At 42.8% G+C, this 14,164-nt stretch overlaps 2 protein-coding genes across 2 annotated transcripts in view; one reads left to right on the top strand and one right to left on the bottom strand.

Moving 5' to 3' along the window:
- Positions 1-14,164, top strand: part of C8H4orf54 (chromosome 8 C4orf54 homolog) — an 81,988-nt gene that overhangs the window by 30,409 nt on the left and 37,415 nt on the right. The gene's annotated exons all lie outside the window — the stretch shown is intronic.
- Positions 1-14,164, bottom strand: part of DAPP1 (dual adaptor of phosphotyrosine and 3-phosphoinositides 1) — an 87,356-nt gene that overhangs the window by 36,972 nt on the left and 36,220 nt on the right. The window contains exons 5-7 of the mRNA XM_058192167.1: positions 10,337-10,420; positions 1,653-1,834; positions 701-822 (exon numbers count right to left, since the gene is read on the bottom strand). Of these exons, the coding sequence (XP_058048150.1) occupies positions 701-822; positions 1,653-1,834; positions 10,337-10,349 (317 nt within the window). The 5' untranslated portion in view covers positions 10,350-10,420. The remainder of the gene's footprint in view (positions 1-700; positions 823-1,652; positions 1,835-10,336; positions 10,421-14,164) is intronic.

Here is a 14,164-nt window from a genome sequence, read left to right as displayed (position 1 = left end):
TCATCCACAACTGCAGAAAATTGGCAACTTGTTTCCCCTCCAGCCTTTGTCAGAAAATACATAAGATCTGTAGTATACACATTGTTGTAAACTGTCAAAGTAAAAACCCAACTACCTAGAAAAGTGACGGGAGAGGCCTATAGACAGGAAGAGAATTGGGATTAAATTCATAGACCACAAACATGGTTTAACTTGCCCACTGATGCCCTCAGGTTTTTAAAAACAACAACGAAACTCACTTGATTCATTAGTGATCTACCACTGTTTCAGTAAACTGAGCGTTGCATCTTATTTTAAGAACATCAACAAAAAGACTTTTCCAATTAAATAAACATTCCTCTAGCAAACCTCTTCTTTGCTCACAACAATCGCTGTCATTTCCTAAAGCATTTTCTCCCTCCCTTCTGCATTCTTTAAGGCTTAGAACTTGTTTTTCTAATATCGAAACCAGTTGATTCCATGATTCTAAGTATCTGCCCTGTTTAAAGAAGAAGGAAAGGAGCAAGCTGATTTTCTTGATTATCTTTCAAGATCCCCAACCTTGGATGTTGGATCGGAGCTCAGACTAAAGAAAGAAGATAGGGGGGGATCACTGGGAAAGGCCAACCGGATAATGTCAGCCAGCTTTCGTAAGTCACCCAGAACCCTCCCAAGAATGGAAGGACCCACAAACTACTGTAATTATAACTCCTGTTCTTACTCTAAGTTCTGGAGCTCCTCTTCTGCTTGGCCATGAACGTGCCGGTAGCTCATCCTCCTTCTGTCTTCCATCTCCACTATGCCCATCCACCACAGTTGTCGCAGCTGCTTTTCAAAGTACCACTGGCCACAGAAAGAAAGATAAGAGAGATGGCAAACAGGTCAGCATCCTTTTGTTTCACGTTCAGCTTCTTGCTGTTCGTGAGAAACAGTACAGACACCCTGTAAGACTGAGCAATTCTCTCTGGAGCTTGAACAGGGTGAATGAGGAAGTGAAAACAAGAGTCCCTCCCTGTCTTTGACAAAGTGCCCTCCCTGGCCTCTCCAGCTCAGTGCAGGGAAAAGGGGAAGCTGCCTGGAGAATGCAGCTAGGGCTGTTTCATCTCTTCTTCTGTCCTGCATCACACACAGCTGTTACAATAAACAGGCAGGGTAGCCCAAACGTTAGTTGGGAAGGTTATGCGGCCTACATTGCAAAGGGAAACATCTACTATATACCACTACTTACCTGTTTGTGGACACCAAAATGAATTTCCCTATGTTTACGATTTTATTATTAAGAAAACAGTAACTGAATATTCATGGAAGATACAATATCATTCCAGATTTATTTATTTTTTTAAAAATCAGGATGTACTTTTACTGTAGAGTAACAGCAAGACAGTATCATGACTTTTATGTTATCTCACCCCACATTTTTCCTACTTTCCAAAGTTTTTACTTTGGACTTTTATCTGAATATAAAGCAACAGAAAGATTTCTTCTTCTTTTTCTTTTTTTAATTCTCTCGCATCCTTGGAAGTGGGGCAAGTTTAATTTAACCCTTTGAAGCATGATGAAAATTTTCTTTCTGTTTTATTCTTCCTAACTACTTTACCTGCACAACTGCAATAAGGACAGAGAGAAAATTCCTTACAATCTTGGAAAAACGAACAATGAAAAAATGAACTTACAAATTTTGTTAGATTTGCTTCTCTCCAAATACACACACACACACTCCATTTTTTTTTCCTGGAAGACCAAAATAACCAGTCAGACTGTATCAGGGTTGCTGTTGGCTGTTGCTTACATGCTACATCAGCTGGCTTCAGAGATGGCACTAGATTCTGCTGACTTTGCCAATTCAAACAGCAAACTAAAATAGACACCAGGACAAAGAATCAGTCTAGACAAGTAAAGTGATTTTAATTGGGAATTGACTTTGCTCTTATCATTTATTTTTTTTCATATGTTTTCTGTTTATTACTGAAGGAAGCATGTAGGCCTCTGGTTTCTTTGAGAACGTAGCTTTCTCTAGCATAATGCTTCTTATGAGACAGGCCAGCTGCCCTGACCTGGCATTTTCTAACCGCACCATGTACAGTTTATCACTAGACTTATTGTTCTCTAGTTTTATATCTTTGCTTAAACTTTCCCTTTGGGCTTTGAGCTCAGCTTTTAATCTTCTGTAGTGCTAACACCCTTTTGATGATTTCTCTAGTAGACACAGTAGGAATCTTTCTCTTCTACATTCAGTACATACACAAATACAAACAATGAATCTCCCACGTAGTCAAGTAGTGTCTGTAAAACAACAGACCAACAGACCATAGGTAGTGGCTTTGCTACTTCGCAGATCCTTTAAGTGGGAAAGATTTACAACCTGAGTCTTTCTGGTGTGCAAATATCATACTGTAATAGAATATAGTTTATTAGCAGCAAGAGACTGACTTCTGTTTCAAACTCAGTTTGAGTATTATTGCTCAGAAAGAAAGAAAAAAGGAGTCTTGTAGAATCAGTGCTATATAAAAAGATCCATTGTATAGAATCATCAAGTCACTAAATAATCCAACTGGCAATACACAACACAGAATCATTAATGCAAACAATCTCAATTTGAGTCCTATATGAATGTATACATCCAGCTCATATAATCTAGTTATATAGAGCAGGGGTCTCCAACCTTGGTAACTTTAACCTGGAGGACTTCAACTTCCAGAATCCCCCAGCCATCAAAGCTGGGGGAATTCTGGGAGCTGAAGTCCTCCAGACTTAAAGTTGCCAAGGTTGGAGACCCCTGATATAGAGCCTATTATAGATTATATCGTTGGGCCCTTCTATCCTAGTGTGTTCCTTTGACAACTTTTGTTCAAGGGAAAGAAATGTCACATCACCATCAGAATACTTTCCCTGTTGTAAGAGGTCTGTTTATTCATGGTATGAACTGCCTTAGCCCCATTAAGTTGGCTCTAAGTAAGATGGATGTGAAAGTGGTACTTCTTATAAATAGGTGATTTCCAAAGAGGAAGTACTAAATATGGTAAGTGCCTTTCAATGTGTACATATTGAATTACTTTTTATTGGTAATCAAAGTCTCAGCTTACTTATCTTACCTCTAGCTTATTGTTTCCCTGCACACTAGTAAAGGCTGTTTAAATATCATTCCAACAGAACAGATGATATAGTTTTTCCTCCCTTCCATTTAATAATATTCAGTTTAGAAACGAATTGTAGAAGACAGAGAGACACCAATGACCTATGTTCAGAATGGTCTACACCAGGGGTGTCACTCGATTCATTGAGAGCCGCATCAGAGTTGTGTTTGACCTCAGGGGCTGGGTGGGCGTGTCCAGCTCAACATCACTTGTGTCAGGGGCACCTGTGGTGGGTTGGGCTGGGGGGATCCATTGTCTCCAACTCTGTTTTCAGCTGCGACGGCCTCCTACAGCTCTCTGCCAGCAGAAACAGAGCTCCCTTTTCACTGGCAGAGGCACTGTGAGTTGGTCCTTTGGGGTTTCCACGGCAGCCCTGCGGGCCAGATCTAAGCACCTTACATGCCAGATTTGGGCCTTGAGTTTGACATCCCTGGTCTACACAATAACCAACAGAGCCTCATTAGCAAGATAGTCCATCTTTGACCTGAAAACCACATTAGCCCCCAACCACACTGACAAAATAGGATAGCACATAATGAAAGCACATTTCACTATCAAAGTTTTTGGGGAGGAGGAAGACAAAAGACAGTTGTGCTGAGTAGTATTTTGATTTATTTTTTTTTGATCCTTCCTGAGTTTTTGGGCATTCAACAATGTCACGATAGAAACAAAAAGAAAAGAATTACAGAAACATAAAATCGAACTGCATAGCAAGAACAAAAGCATGAGAGAAAGAAAAAAAATAAGAATCGCAAAAGGCAACGCTGCTGAAAAGCTTTTTGGAACAGTGTTGTTTTTAATGACAGGTTTTCCTTAACCTTAGGTATGATTAAGGTATGTATATCTAGTTTTTTTTTAGAGAGAGAAAGAGAAAGACAGACAGACAAATAAATGTAGATGTAGATGTCTAGTTTAATGAAAAGAAGGACTAGGGATGATAGCAGTGTTCCAATATCTAAGGGGCTACCACAAAGAAGAGAAGGTCAACCTATTTTCCAAAGCACCAGAGGGCAAGACAATAAACAATGGATGGAAACTAATCAAGGAGAGAAACAACATAGAACAAGACATTTCTTAACAATGAGAACAATTAACCAGTGTAACAACTTGGGTCCAGAAGTTGTGTGTGCTCCATCACTGGAGGTTTTTAAGAAGAGACTGGACATTCACTTGTCTGAAATGGTATAGGATCTTCTGCTTAAGCAGAGGGTTGGACTAGAAGACCTCCAAGGTCTCTTCCAGCTATAGTCTTTTTTTATTCTTTTTTTATTTTGAAAACTTCCTAAAATCTACTAAGAAGGGATCCATTAGGAGGTCAGTAAGGAGCCCATTTCACATCATCAGCAGTGCTACAAAAAAGCACCTTAACTTCAGCTCCCCAAGTGTTGAGTTAACAAGGAGACCTTCCTTATATGTTCCAGCAGCCCAGGCCGAATTCAGCTGGAGATGGTGGTCCCATAGATACTCAGGTTCCTAGCCATGAAGAGTCTTATAGCTCTTCAAAATAGAAAATAAACAACCATACAAAACTCTCCTCATCTACCTACCAATTCTAAGTCCTGTCTACTTTCTAACAACACTGCATCAGTGCCCTGCCCACCACAGCTTTTCGCTGCTTCAAAATAGACGGTGAGAAGTAGATGAATAGCAAAACACTTAAAGCCAGGCTAGAGGCTTAGTGGTGTCTCAATATCAGAATGGATTTTATTTGCCTACGTTCTACATTCTCCTTCCTCCGCACAAGTGCAGTAGTGGCTTCCTCAGGGAAATCAGGCTCTTCTTTTAGATTTGTGATTATGGCTCCCCACCCCCACTCCACCCCATAACCAGGGGAAATAAAAGTTACTGCATGACCAATTCAAGAGAGAAAACTATTGATGCAGATTAGTCAGAAGGAAGAAGTAGAGAAAACAGGCCATTTCAAGCACAGGATATAAAAATAGTTGTCACACAACAAGTTGGTTATCTGACAAGTCTGCTAAGGGTATGCTAAGTCTGCTAAGGGTTTGGCAAGAACACTGACTATGCTGTAATGCTCATATAGCACTTTGTGCTGAGCTGCTGTCTGCTGTTGTAAGACATCCACATAGTCCTCTTAGGAGAAGTATGTCAAAAAGAAAGGGCCATTTGCCCCTTTTAGTACCTCCTAATCCCTAATCAATACATTCAACCTGAAATAATCCTGCCATGTAAATGTGGAGTATACTTCAGTTTAACAAGGATGTTGCTTTTGGGCGGCAACAGTTACCAGACTTTAGCCATGGTCTTTCGTCCCATGAAATAATAATGTCAATAAAAATGATACCTAGCTATCTGGCAGAATCAAGGTGACCCTTGCTGATTTCTACAGCTATACAAGATAGAACTTGATTTGTACTCTTCTGACAGACTATAAAATAATCCCAAAGTTGTAAGATAGAGTGGAAGATGTAAAACATCCTAATAGCATACTACTTCTGCATCTTTGCCAAAAATAAGATATCTAGAAATCCATTTTGCGGAGGAGAATGCAAAGAGGTGATTTCTTCATGTGCTTTCTAAGGTCATAGAGAGCATTATGTCATATTCTTTTTACTGCAAATATATGTAGTTCAGTCGTGCTGCATACTACAGGTGGACCAGGGGTGAAATCCACAGGTTCTAACAGGTTCTGGAGAACCGGTAGCGGAAATTTTAAGTAGTTTGGAGAACCAGCAAATACCACCTCTGGCTGGCCCCAGAATGGGGTGGGAATGGAGATTTTGCAATATCCTTCCCCCAGGAGTGGGGAGGGAATGTTGATCTTGCAGTATCCTTCCCCTGCCACGCCCACCAAGCCATGCCCACAGAACCAGTAGGGAAAAATTTTGAATTTCACCCCTGAGGTGGACTATCAGACTGTAGGACAACTTTACATGTTTGAAAGTTGCATTCTGTGAGATAAAAAAAAAAAATCTCCATCACAAGTCCTACAGAAATGCCTCTTCCAAGAAAGGTTGGTGCAGTGGTTGGTACAGTAAGCGAATTCACTATATGGACAGTGTGTTTTTAAATGCAGGTGATTCATTCATCATAAGCATCAATACTATACATCAACCTTCAGCTGCTGCATGTGCAGATGAAAACTAATAGACCAAATTCAAAAGAAAGGGGCATGACAGCTGTTTTAAACCAGGAAGATGGCCATCTGCCAAGAAAGATCATTTCCAAGTACAGTAGAAAGTTCCACTAGGTGGTGTTTGCATAGTATATCACCTCTGCTGAAATTTCTCTTTAGCAGAAATCCTAAAGGGTCTTCATAGATGGCTTCACCTGATTGCTTTGATTTGGGTTTAGCCACTAAAGCAGGAGACCATAATGTCTTCCATGGCAGTAGAAAGGAAAAGAGCAATAGCGCTTAGACTTATATACTGCTTCACAGTGCTATATAGCTCTCTCTAAGCAGTTTACAGAGTCAGCATATTGTCCCCAACAATTTGGATCCTCATTTTACCAACCTTGGAAGGATAGAAGGCTGAACCAATCTTGAGTCGGTGATAATCAAACTGTTGGTAGTTGGCAGAATTAGCCTGCAATATTGCATTCTAACAACTGCTCTACCACGTCTCATGCAGGTGTGAAGATTAATCATGCAAATCCTGTACCTTACCTTCTTGTGTCAGTCCTAAAATATTTAAATTATAATAGCATTTGCATGATTGCATTATCACTCAAGTATCAGCATTTTGGCATCATTGTGGCTTACTGCAGGATCCAATGGAGCAGTGGTGGGTTTCAAATTTTTTTACTACCGGTTCTGTGGGTGTGGCTTGGTGGGCGTGGCATGGTGGGCATGGCAGGAGAAGGATACTGTAAAATCTCCATTCCCTCCCCACTCCAGGGGAAGATTACTGCAAAATCACCATTTCCTCCCAATCAGCTGGGACTTGGAAGGCAGAGAATAGATGGGGGCAGAGCCAGTCAGAATTTTTACTACCGGTTCTCCGAACTACTCAAAATTTCCACTACTGGTTCTCCAGAACTGGTCAGAACTTGCTGAAACCCACTTCTGCAATGGAGACACTGAGATTGCCGGCTAGATTGGAAAGAGTAGGAGAGCTCAGCTTGAAGCAGATTTTATTTAGATGCAAAAAGTTTGTTGCCCCAGAGTCGCAATTATTCTTCAGATATAAGGGATTTTTTTCTATACCAAAGATGAAACAGGACACAAGAGATAGTGATAATTTTTTTTGAATTGTGAGCTTTACAGAGGCAGCTGACTAGTGTTAGCAATTGATCTATGGGTCAGGATGGGCCTAATTTGATTTATTTTTATATCATATGTACACGGATTTAAAAATGCAGTAGACAATAAGTAATAGGAAACATAATTAGAGCTAACATATCCAGGTGGCAAAAATTCAGTTGATTATTACATGACAGTAAAGAGTTGTTGGTGCTGCCGTTTAAAATTTTTCTGCTGTGGTCTAATTACTGTCTAGATTTGCAACCCAAATATGGTTGATTCTTTTCTACTGCAAATCTCCAGAAATTCTTTCTTTAGGAAAAAGCCTCTCTGCAACCATATCTGCTTGAGGAGGAAATCTTCCACAAATGTTAACTGGATTGCCTTGACATGCAAATACTACCAACTGCAGAGGGATTATCTTTAGCTTCATTATATTATTCAAAACGTAATAGCTTTTTTGGAGTCTGTCCTGATCCCACCATTAATCAACCCCTTCCAGCTAATTCAAATTGGTTGAGTGAATTTGAATGCATTTACTATTATATTTACAAGCGAGTGCTAGTGCAACAGTTTGCAGCAGAACGAACTGGAAACCAGGGCTTTGTGGTTCCTCCTTCCAACTGTTCGTGTAATGTTCAGCATTTTTTTTGTTTTCTATTTCTTCTCTTTTCCATTCTGCACTGGGTCTTTTAAACTAAATATAGGTAAGTTTTAGCATCTTCCCTGGCTAAAGAACAGAATAAAAGGTTTTAAGTAAAGTGTTGTACAAATACTAAATGTAATAAATATCAACCTGACTTTTACTGGAACCAGAATGGTAGACCAAGGAGGAATTAAATCAGACAATAAACTAGCAACATAGTGACAGCTTGTTACCTTCCTAAAACTCTATCTGGAGGCTTTATGTTCAGGTAAGAGCAAGAAATTGTGTCCTTTTTTATCTTCCGTGACTTCTGACTGCTAGTTGGTGTTCATGGATGTTGTCTGTTAGTCTACTGTCAGAATGTCCTAGCTGTCGAAGACATGACAAATAAAAATTCCTTAATCTCACCACACATGGACACAGGCAACTACAGTTTCACCTGGGAAAATGTGGGCATCCTAGATCAAGCTAAATCCAAAAACATAGAGAATTCTTGGAAGTTTATCATTCATACAAACCAGCCATCCATAGACACATGTAAATAAGCCATATTTACACACCATTCAGACAAGACAACAAAAACCTAAGAACAAACAAGACCAGAAACATCCCCTCCAGAAGCCAACACTCAGATAAATAGGGTTTAACATCAGATAAACAATCAAACAGAAAACTATACCCTGATCAATAAACTATCAAGAAGAAAACTACACCCCACCAAAACTAGCAGAGCAAGTTACAGGATATAAACAGAGAGCAAATTACACACTCTCTCACAATGATGATATTGCCTAACTTTATTAACTTTGGTTAATAAAACATCTCAAACAAACAGCCAAGCTCAGAAAGCATCAAGGATTTCACAGTTCTGAACTACATATATTCTCTTTTCTACATATATTCTCTTCTGGAAATGAAGATTTCAGAAAATTCCAACAGTAAAGAGGGGAAACATTCTCATTCATACTAAATCATTGATGTCTTTGAAGAAAGAAAGAAACAAAAAATAATTCAGTTACTTTTTGTGTATTGATTTTGTACTGTGTAGGAAAGTAAAGTTTCCAGTTATGAAAAAGAAACATGGCGCAAGTACTGAAGGGATAAAGATCTTGTGTCTTTTCATGAAAGGAAGAGTGTGCAAACAATACCCAAAAGGGTATGCGGATTTGAAGATTCATACTCTACCCAGCAATCACGATATACATCAACATAACCACAGAATCATCTGTTAGAATGATTATTTTCTTTACACATTATCAACATTTGCAGTCGATATTATAATCTTGTATCATCAATGAATTGTTGAAGGTTCTTTTTCTTGGAGAGTAAATAAAAGGATACACTTACTTAAAACTAAATAAAAGGATTTGTTCAAAGAGATGGACTTTACTATACCTTTGCTGTGCAGAGTTTTTTGGAAGTTGATGGAAATGTGCATAAAGTAGTGTTGTGTGAATTTTAAAATACTGTGCATCAGCGGTGAAATGCACGTACCTTCGCTACTGATTTGGAAATGTGAGCGCGCACTTGCGTGTGCCTCTTTTGCAAATGCACAAAGCCTTCTGCGCAATGTGCAGAGGGTCAAAAATGGGACGTAATGACATCCTGGTGAGTGAGCGGAGCCCCCCACCTCCAGCCCTACCGGTTTGCGCGAGCTGGATAGATCTGGCCGGATTTCACCGCTGCTGTGCATGCTGTTCATATAGTACAAAACAGATGGTGAATGTTATGTGGATGGTACTACCTTGCAAGAAGAATTACATTTGGTGGCTTTCTGGACTGTATTTAGAACTCTCGTTCCATCCCTTGAACATATAATTCCTAATGTTCGGCATATAATTTCTCCATATACTAGTCAGGTTACCCTTTCAAATGTGATTATGTGATTTTATCTCCTCTTATTTTGGTAAGAGGCCACATAATCACTACTTACATGTATGAAACCAGAAACCAAGAAGGGAACAAATGGGAATCTGAAATACCACTGGCATTTCCAAGTCACTGACAGCTTGATTTGTTGCCAGATGCTTATTTAAAGTCCCAAATGCTTTTCCTGGTCATTGCACAAAAGATTTCTAAGATGAAAAGGGCTTCCATTCCATAAAGGAAATTAGGAATTCAAAAGACCTGTTGGGTGGCATCCAGTGCATCATATACCTTATATCTCTATTCCCCCATCGTCCCCCTGGCAGGACTTCTGGCCCTTCACAGTGGTTGATATGAATAATGAATCTCAGTTCTGCTGTCTTCCATTTTGGGTTAAGGTATTTGGGCCATGATAAAAACCAATACTTTGTCACATTAACACCTGGCTGCTCAGCCTATCAGAGTGGTTGTTATAAATAGAGATCCTCTCAAGAGGTATAGTCTTACCTGGAACATCCATATAGGAATATTAAAAGCTACAATTCGTGCTTGTCTATTACTTGGCACTTCTTATCGGTTTTCTTTTTCCCTCTGAGGAGAAGAAAGAAAAATGTTTGTTGTACTGCACTGTGATACAATGTGCACTAAGACAGAAAAACACACTTAGATCCAGAACAAATACTATCTTGTATTTCTCCTCTTGTGATCAGTAGAATCATTTATTGACTATTAGGAAATATTCTGAAGAATAGAGAATGATCTACAGAATTCACTATATTACCCTTTTTGCAAATATATGTATATATACACACACATACATACATATTTCTTACCCAAATCTCTTATTAAAATATCCCACTTTTTAAAAAAAAATCGTATTTATTTATTTATTTAATTAATTATTTAATTAGATTTTTATACCGCCCTTCTCCCGAAGGACTCAGGGCGGTTTACAGCCTGATAAAACAGAACAAGAATAAATACAAGATAAAATAATATTTAAAAAACTTATTAAATTGGCCCAAGTTAAAATATAATTAAAACAGTAAAAACCCAATTAAAAACTAAAATCCTACACCAGTCCTGTGCAAATAAATAGATATGTCTTCAGCTCGCGGTGAAAGTTCGAAGGTCAGGAAGTTGACTAAGTCCTGGGGGAAGTTCATTCCAGAGAGTGGGAGTCCCCACAGAGAAGGCCCTTCCCCTGGGGGTCGCCAGCCAACATTGCTTGGTGGACGGCACCCTAAGGAGTCCCTCTCTGTGAGAACGCACGGGTCGGTGGGAGGCAATCGGTGGCAGTAGGAGGTCCCATAAATAACCTGGCCCTATGCCATGGAGCGCTTTAAAGGTGGTAACCAACACCTTGAAGTGCACCCGAAAGACCACAGGTTAGCCAGTGCAGCCTGCGCAGAAGTGGTGTCACATGGGAGCCACGAGCGGCTCCCTCTATCACCCGCGCAGCTGCATTCTGGACCAACTGGAGCCTCCGGGTGCTCTTCAAGGGGAGCCCCATGTAGAGAGCATTGCAGTAATCCAAGCGAGAGGTAACAAGAGCATGAGTGACCATGCACAGGGCATCCCAGTCAAGGAAGGGGCGCAACTGGCGAATCAGGCGGATGTGATAAAAAGCTCTCCTGGAGACGGCCATCAGGTGATCTTCAAAAGACAGCCGCCCATTCAGGAGAACGCCCAAGTTGCGCACCCTCTCCATCGGGGCCAGTGACTCGCCCCCAACAGTCAGCCACAGCTGCAGCTGACTGTACCGGGGTGCCGGCATCCATAGCCACTCCGTCTTGGAGGGATTGAGCTTGAGCCTGTTTCTCCCCATCCAGACCCGTACGGCTTCCAGACACCGGGACTGTACTTCGATAGCTTCATTGGGGTGGCCTGGGGTGGAAAAGTACAGCTGCATGTCATCAGCGTACAGTTGGTACCTCACCCCAAAACCACTGATGAACTCACCCAGCGGCTTCATATAGATGTTGAACAGGAGAGGTTGATGGTATTGAAAGCCGCTGAGAGGTCTAATAGGACCAGGGCAGAGGAATAACCCTTATCCCTGGCCCTCCAGAGATCATCAACCAATGCGACCAAAGCCGTCTCCGTACTGTATCCGGGCCGAAAGCCGGACTGGAACGGGTCCAGATAGACAGTTTCATTCAGGTATTGGGGTAATTGACATGCCACCACACTCTCTACAACCTTCGCCACAAAGCGAAGGTTGGAGACCGGAGATAATTACCTAAAACAGCTGGGTCCAGGGAAGGCTTCTTGAGGGGGGGGCTCACCACCGCCTCTTTCAAGGCGGCAGGGACAACCCCTTCCAACAAAGAAGCATTGATAATCCCCCGGAGCCAGCCTCGTGTCACCTCCTGTGTGGCCAGTACCAGCCAGGAGGGACACAGGTCCAGTAAACATGTGGTGGCATTCAACCTCCCCAACAACCTGTCCATGTCCTCAGGAGCCACAGGATCAAGTCCATCCCAAACAGTCTCAACAAGACGAGTCTCCGACCTCTCACCTGGATCCACCCAATTTTGATCCAAGCCATCCCGAAGCTGAACAATTTTATCGTATAGATAACCACTAAACTCCTCAGCACACCCTTGCAACAGGTCATCCCGCACCCCCTGTTGAAGGAGAGAATGATCCGACCATGACAAAGGCTCGGTAACTAGATCTCCTAAATCCAGATCATTCAACCACTGTCCAGAGATAAAAATCAAATCCAGTGTGCCTCCCCCAATGTGGGTAGGGCCATTAACTACTTGCGTCGGGTCCAAGGCTGTCATGGAGGCCATGAACTCCCGAGCCGTCGTTGATGACATGCCGGTAGATGGCAGGTTAAAGTCCCCCATGACCATAAGTCTAGGGGTCTCAACCGCCACCCCGGCAAGCACCTCCAACAGCTCGGGCAGGGCTGTTGTCACGCAGCAAGGAGCCAGGTACGTGACCAACAAGCCCATCTGACCCTATGACCCCACTTCACAAAGAGGGATTCACAACCAGCAATCTGAGGAACAGTGGTCTCCCTCGGTTCTAGACTCTCCTTAATAACAACTGCCACCCCCATCCCTGGCCCTCCAGAGATCATCAACCAATGCGACCAAAGCCGTCTCCGTACTGTATCCGGGCCGAAAGCCGGACTGGAGCGGGTCACCCGAAACACGGCGGCCAGGCGGTTATCTGCCGACGCAATGAGGGAGGAGACGTAGAAACGTCTCGCTTCCCTCAGTGCCACTAGGTAGGTCCTACTATAAGACCTAACTAGTGTCCGGTCAGCCTCCGAACCGCTGGATCTCCAGGCACTCTCTAGGCGTCTTCTCTGGCGTTTCATCTCCCTCAGCTCCTCAGAGAACCAAGGAGCTGGTTGAGACCTACGCAGGGTCAGAGGCCGCAAAGGCACGACACGGTCTAGAGCCCCAGCCGTGGCCAGTTCCCAAGCCGCGACTAGTTCTTCAGTCGTGCCATGGGCTAGACCCTCAGGGAATGGTCCAAGCTCCGTCAGGAACCTCTCCGGGTCCATCAGGCACCTGGGACGGAACCAACGTATTGGTCCCGTCTCCCTGCGGTGTTCAGTGGCAGTCTGAAAGTCCAGACGAAGGAGAGAATGATCCGACCATGACAAAGGCTCGGTAACTAGATCTCCTAAATCCAGATCATTCAACCACTGTCCAGAGATAAAAATCAAATCCAGTGTGCCTCCCCCAATGTGGGTAGGGCCATTAACTACTTGCGTCAGGTCCAAGGCTGTCATGGAGGCCATGAACTCCCGAGCCGTCGTTGATGACATGCCGGTAGATGGCAGGTTAAAGTCCCCCATGACCATAAGTCTAGGGGTCTCAACCGCCACCCCAGCAAGCACCTCCAACAGCTCGGGCAGGGCTGTTGTCACGCAGCAAGGAGCCAGGTACGTGACCAACAAGCCCATCTGACCCCTATGACCCCACTTCACAAAGAGGGATTCACAACCAGCAATCTGAGGAACAGTGGTCTCCCTCGGTTCTAGACTCTTCTTAATAACAACTGCCACCCCCCCATCCCTACCTTGGGCCCTCGGGTGATGGAATGCTCGGAAACCTGGTGGGCACATTTCAACAAGGGGCACCCCCCCTTCCGTGCCCAACCAGGTTTCCGTAATGCACATAAGGTCCGCGGGGGGCCCCTGTATAAGATCACAAATTAGGGGGGCTTTGTTAACCACGGACCGTGCATTGCACAACATCACCCAAAGGCCCAAGCTCTGAGGATCCTGACCACCCGGGGAACGGGAGAAGTCTGAGAGGTCGAGGCGCGTGATCGCTTTCAAACAGCAAGCACGCGCCCCCAGAAGTC

The sequence above is a fragment of the Ahaetulla prasina genome, chromosome 8, assembly GCF_028640845.1.
Source record: "Ahaetulla prasina isolate Xishuangbanna chromosome 8, ASM2864084v1, whole genome shotgun sequence".
NCBI lineage: Eukaryota > Metazoa > Chordata > Lepidosauria > Squamata > Colubridae > Ahaetulla > Ahaetulla prasina.
Note: the sequence above shows the minus strand (reverse complement) of the source record. Positions and strands in the feature narration are given on the sequence as shown.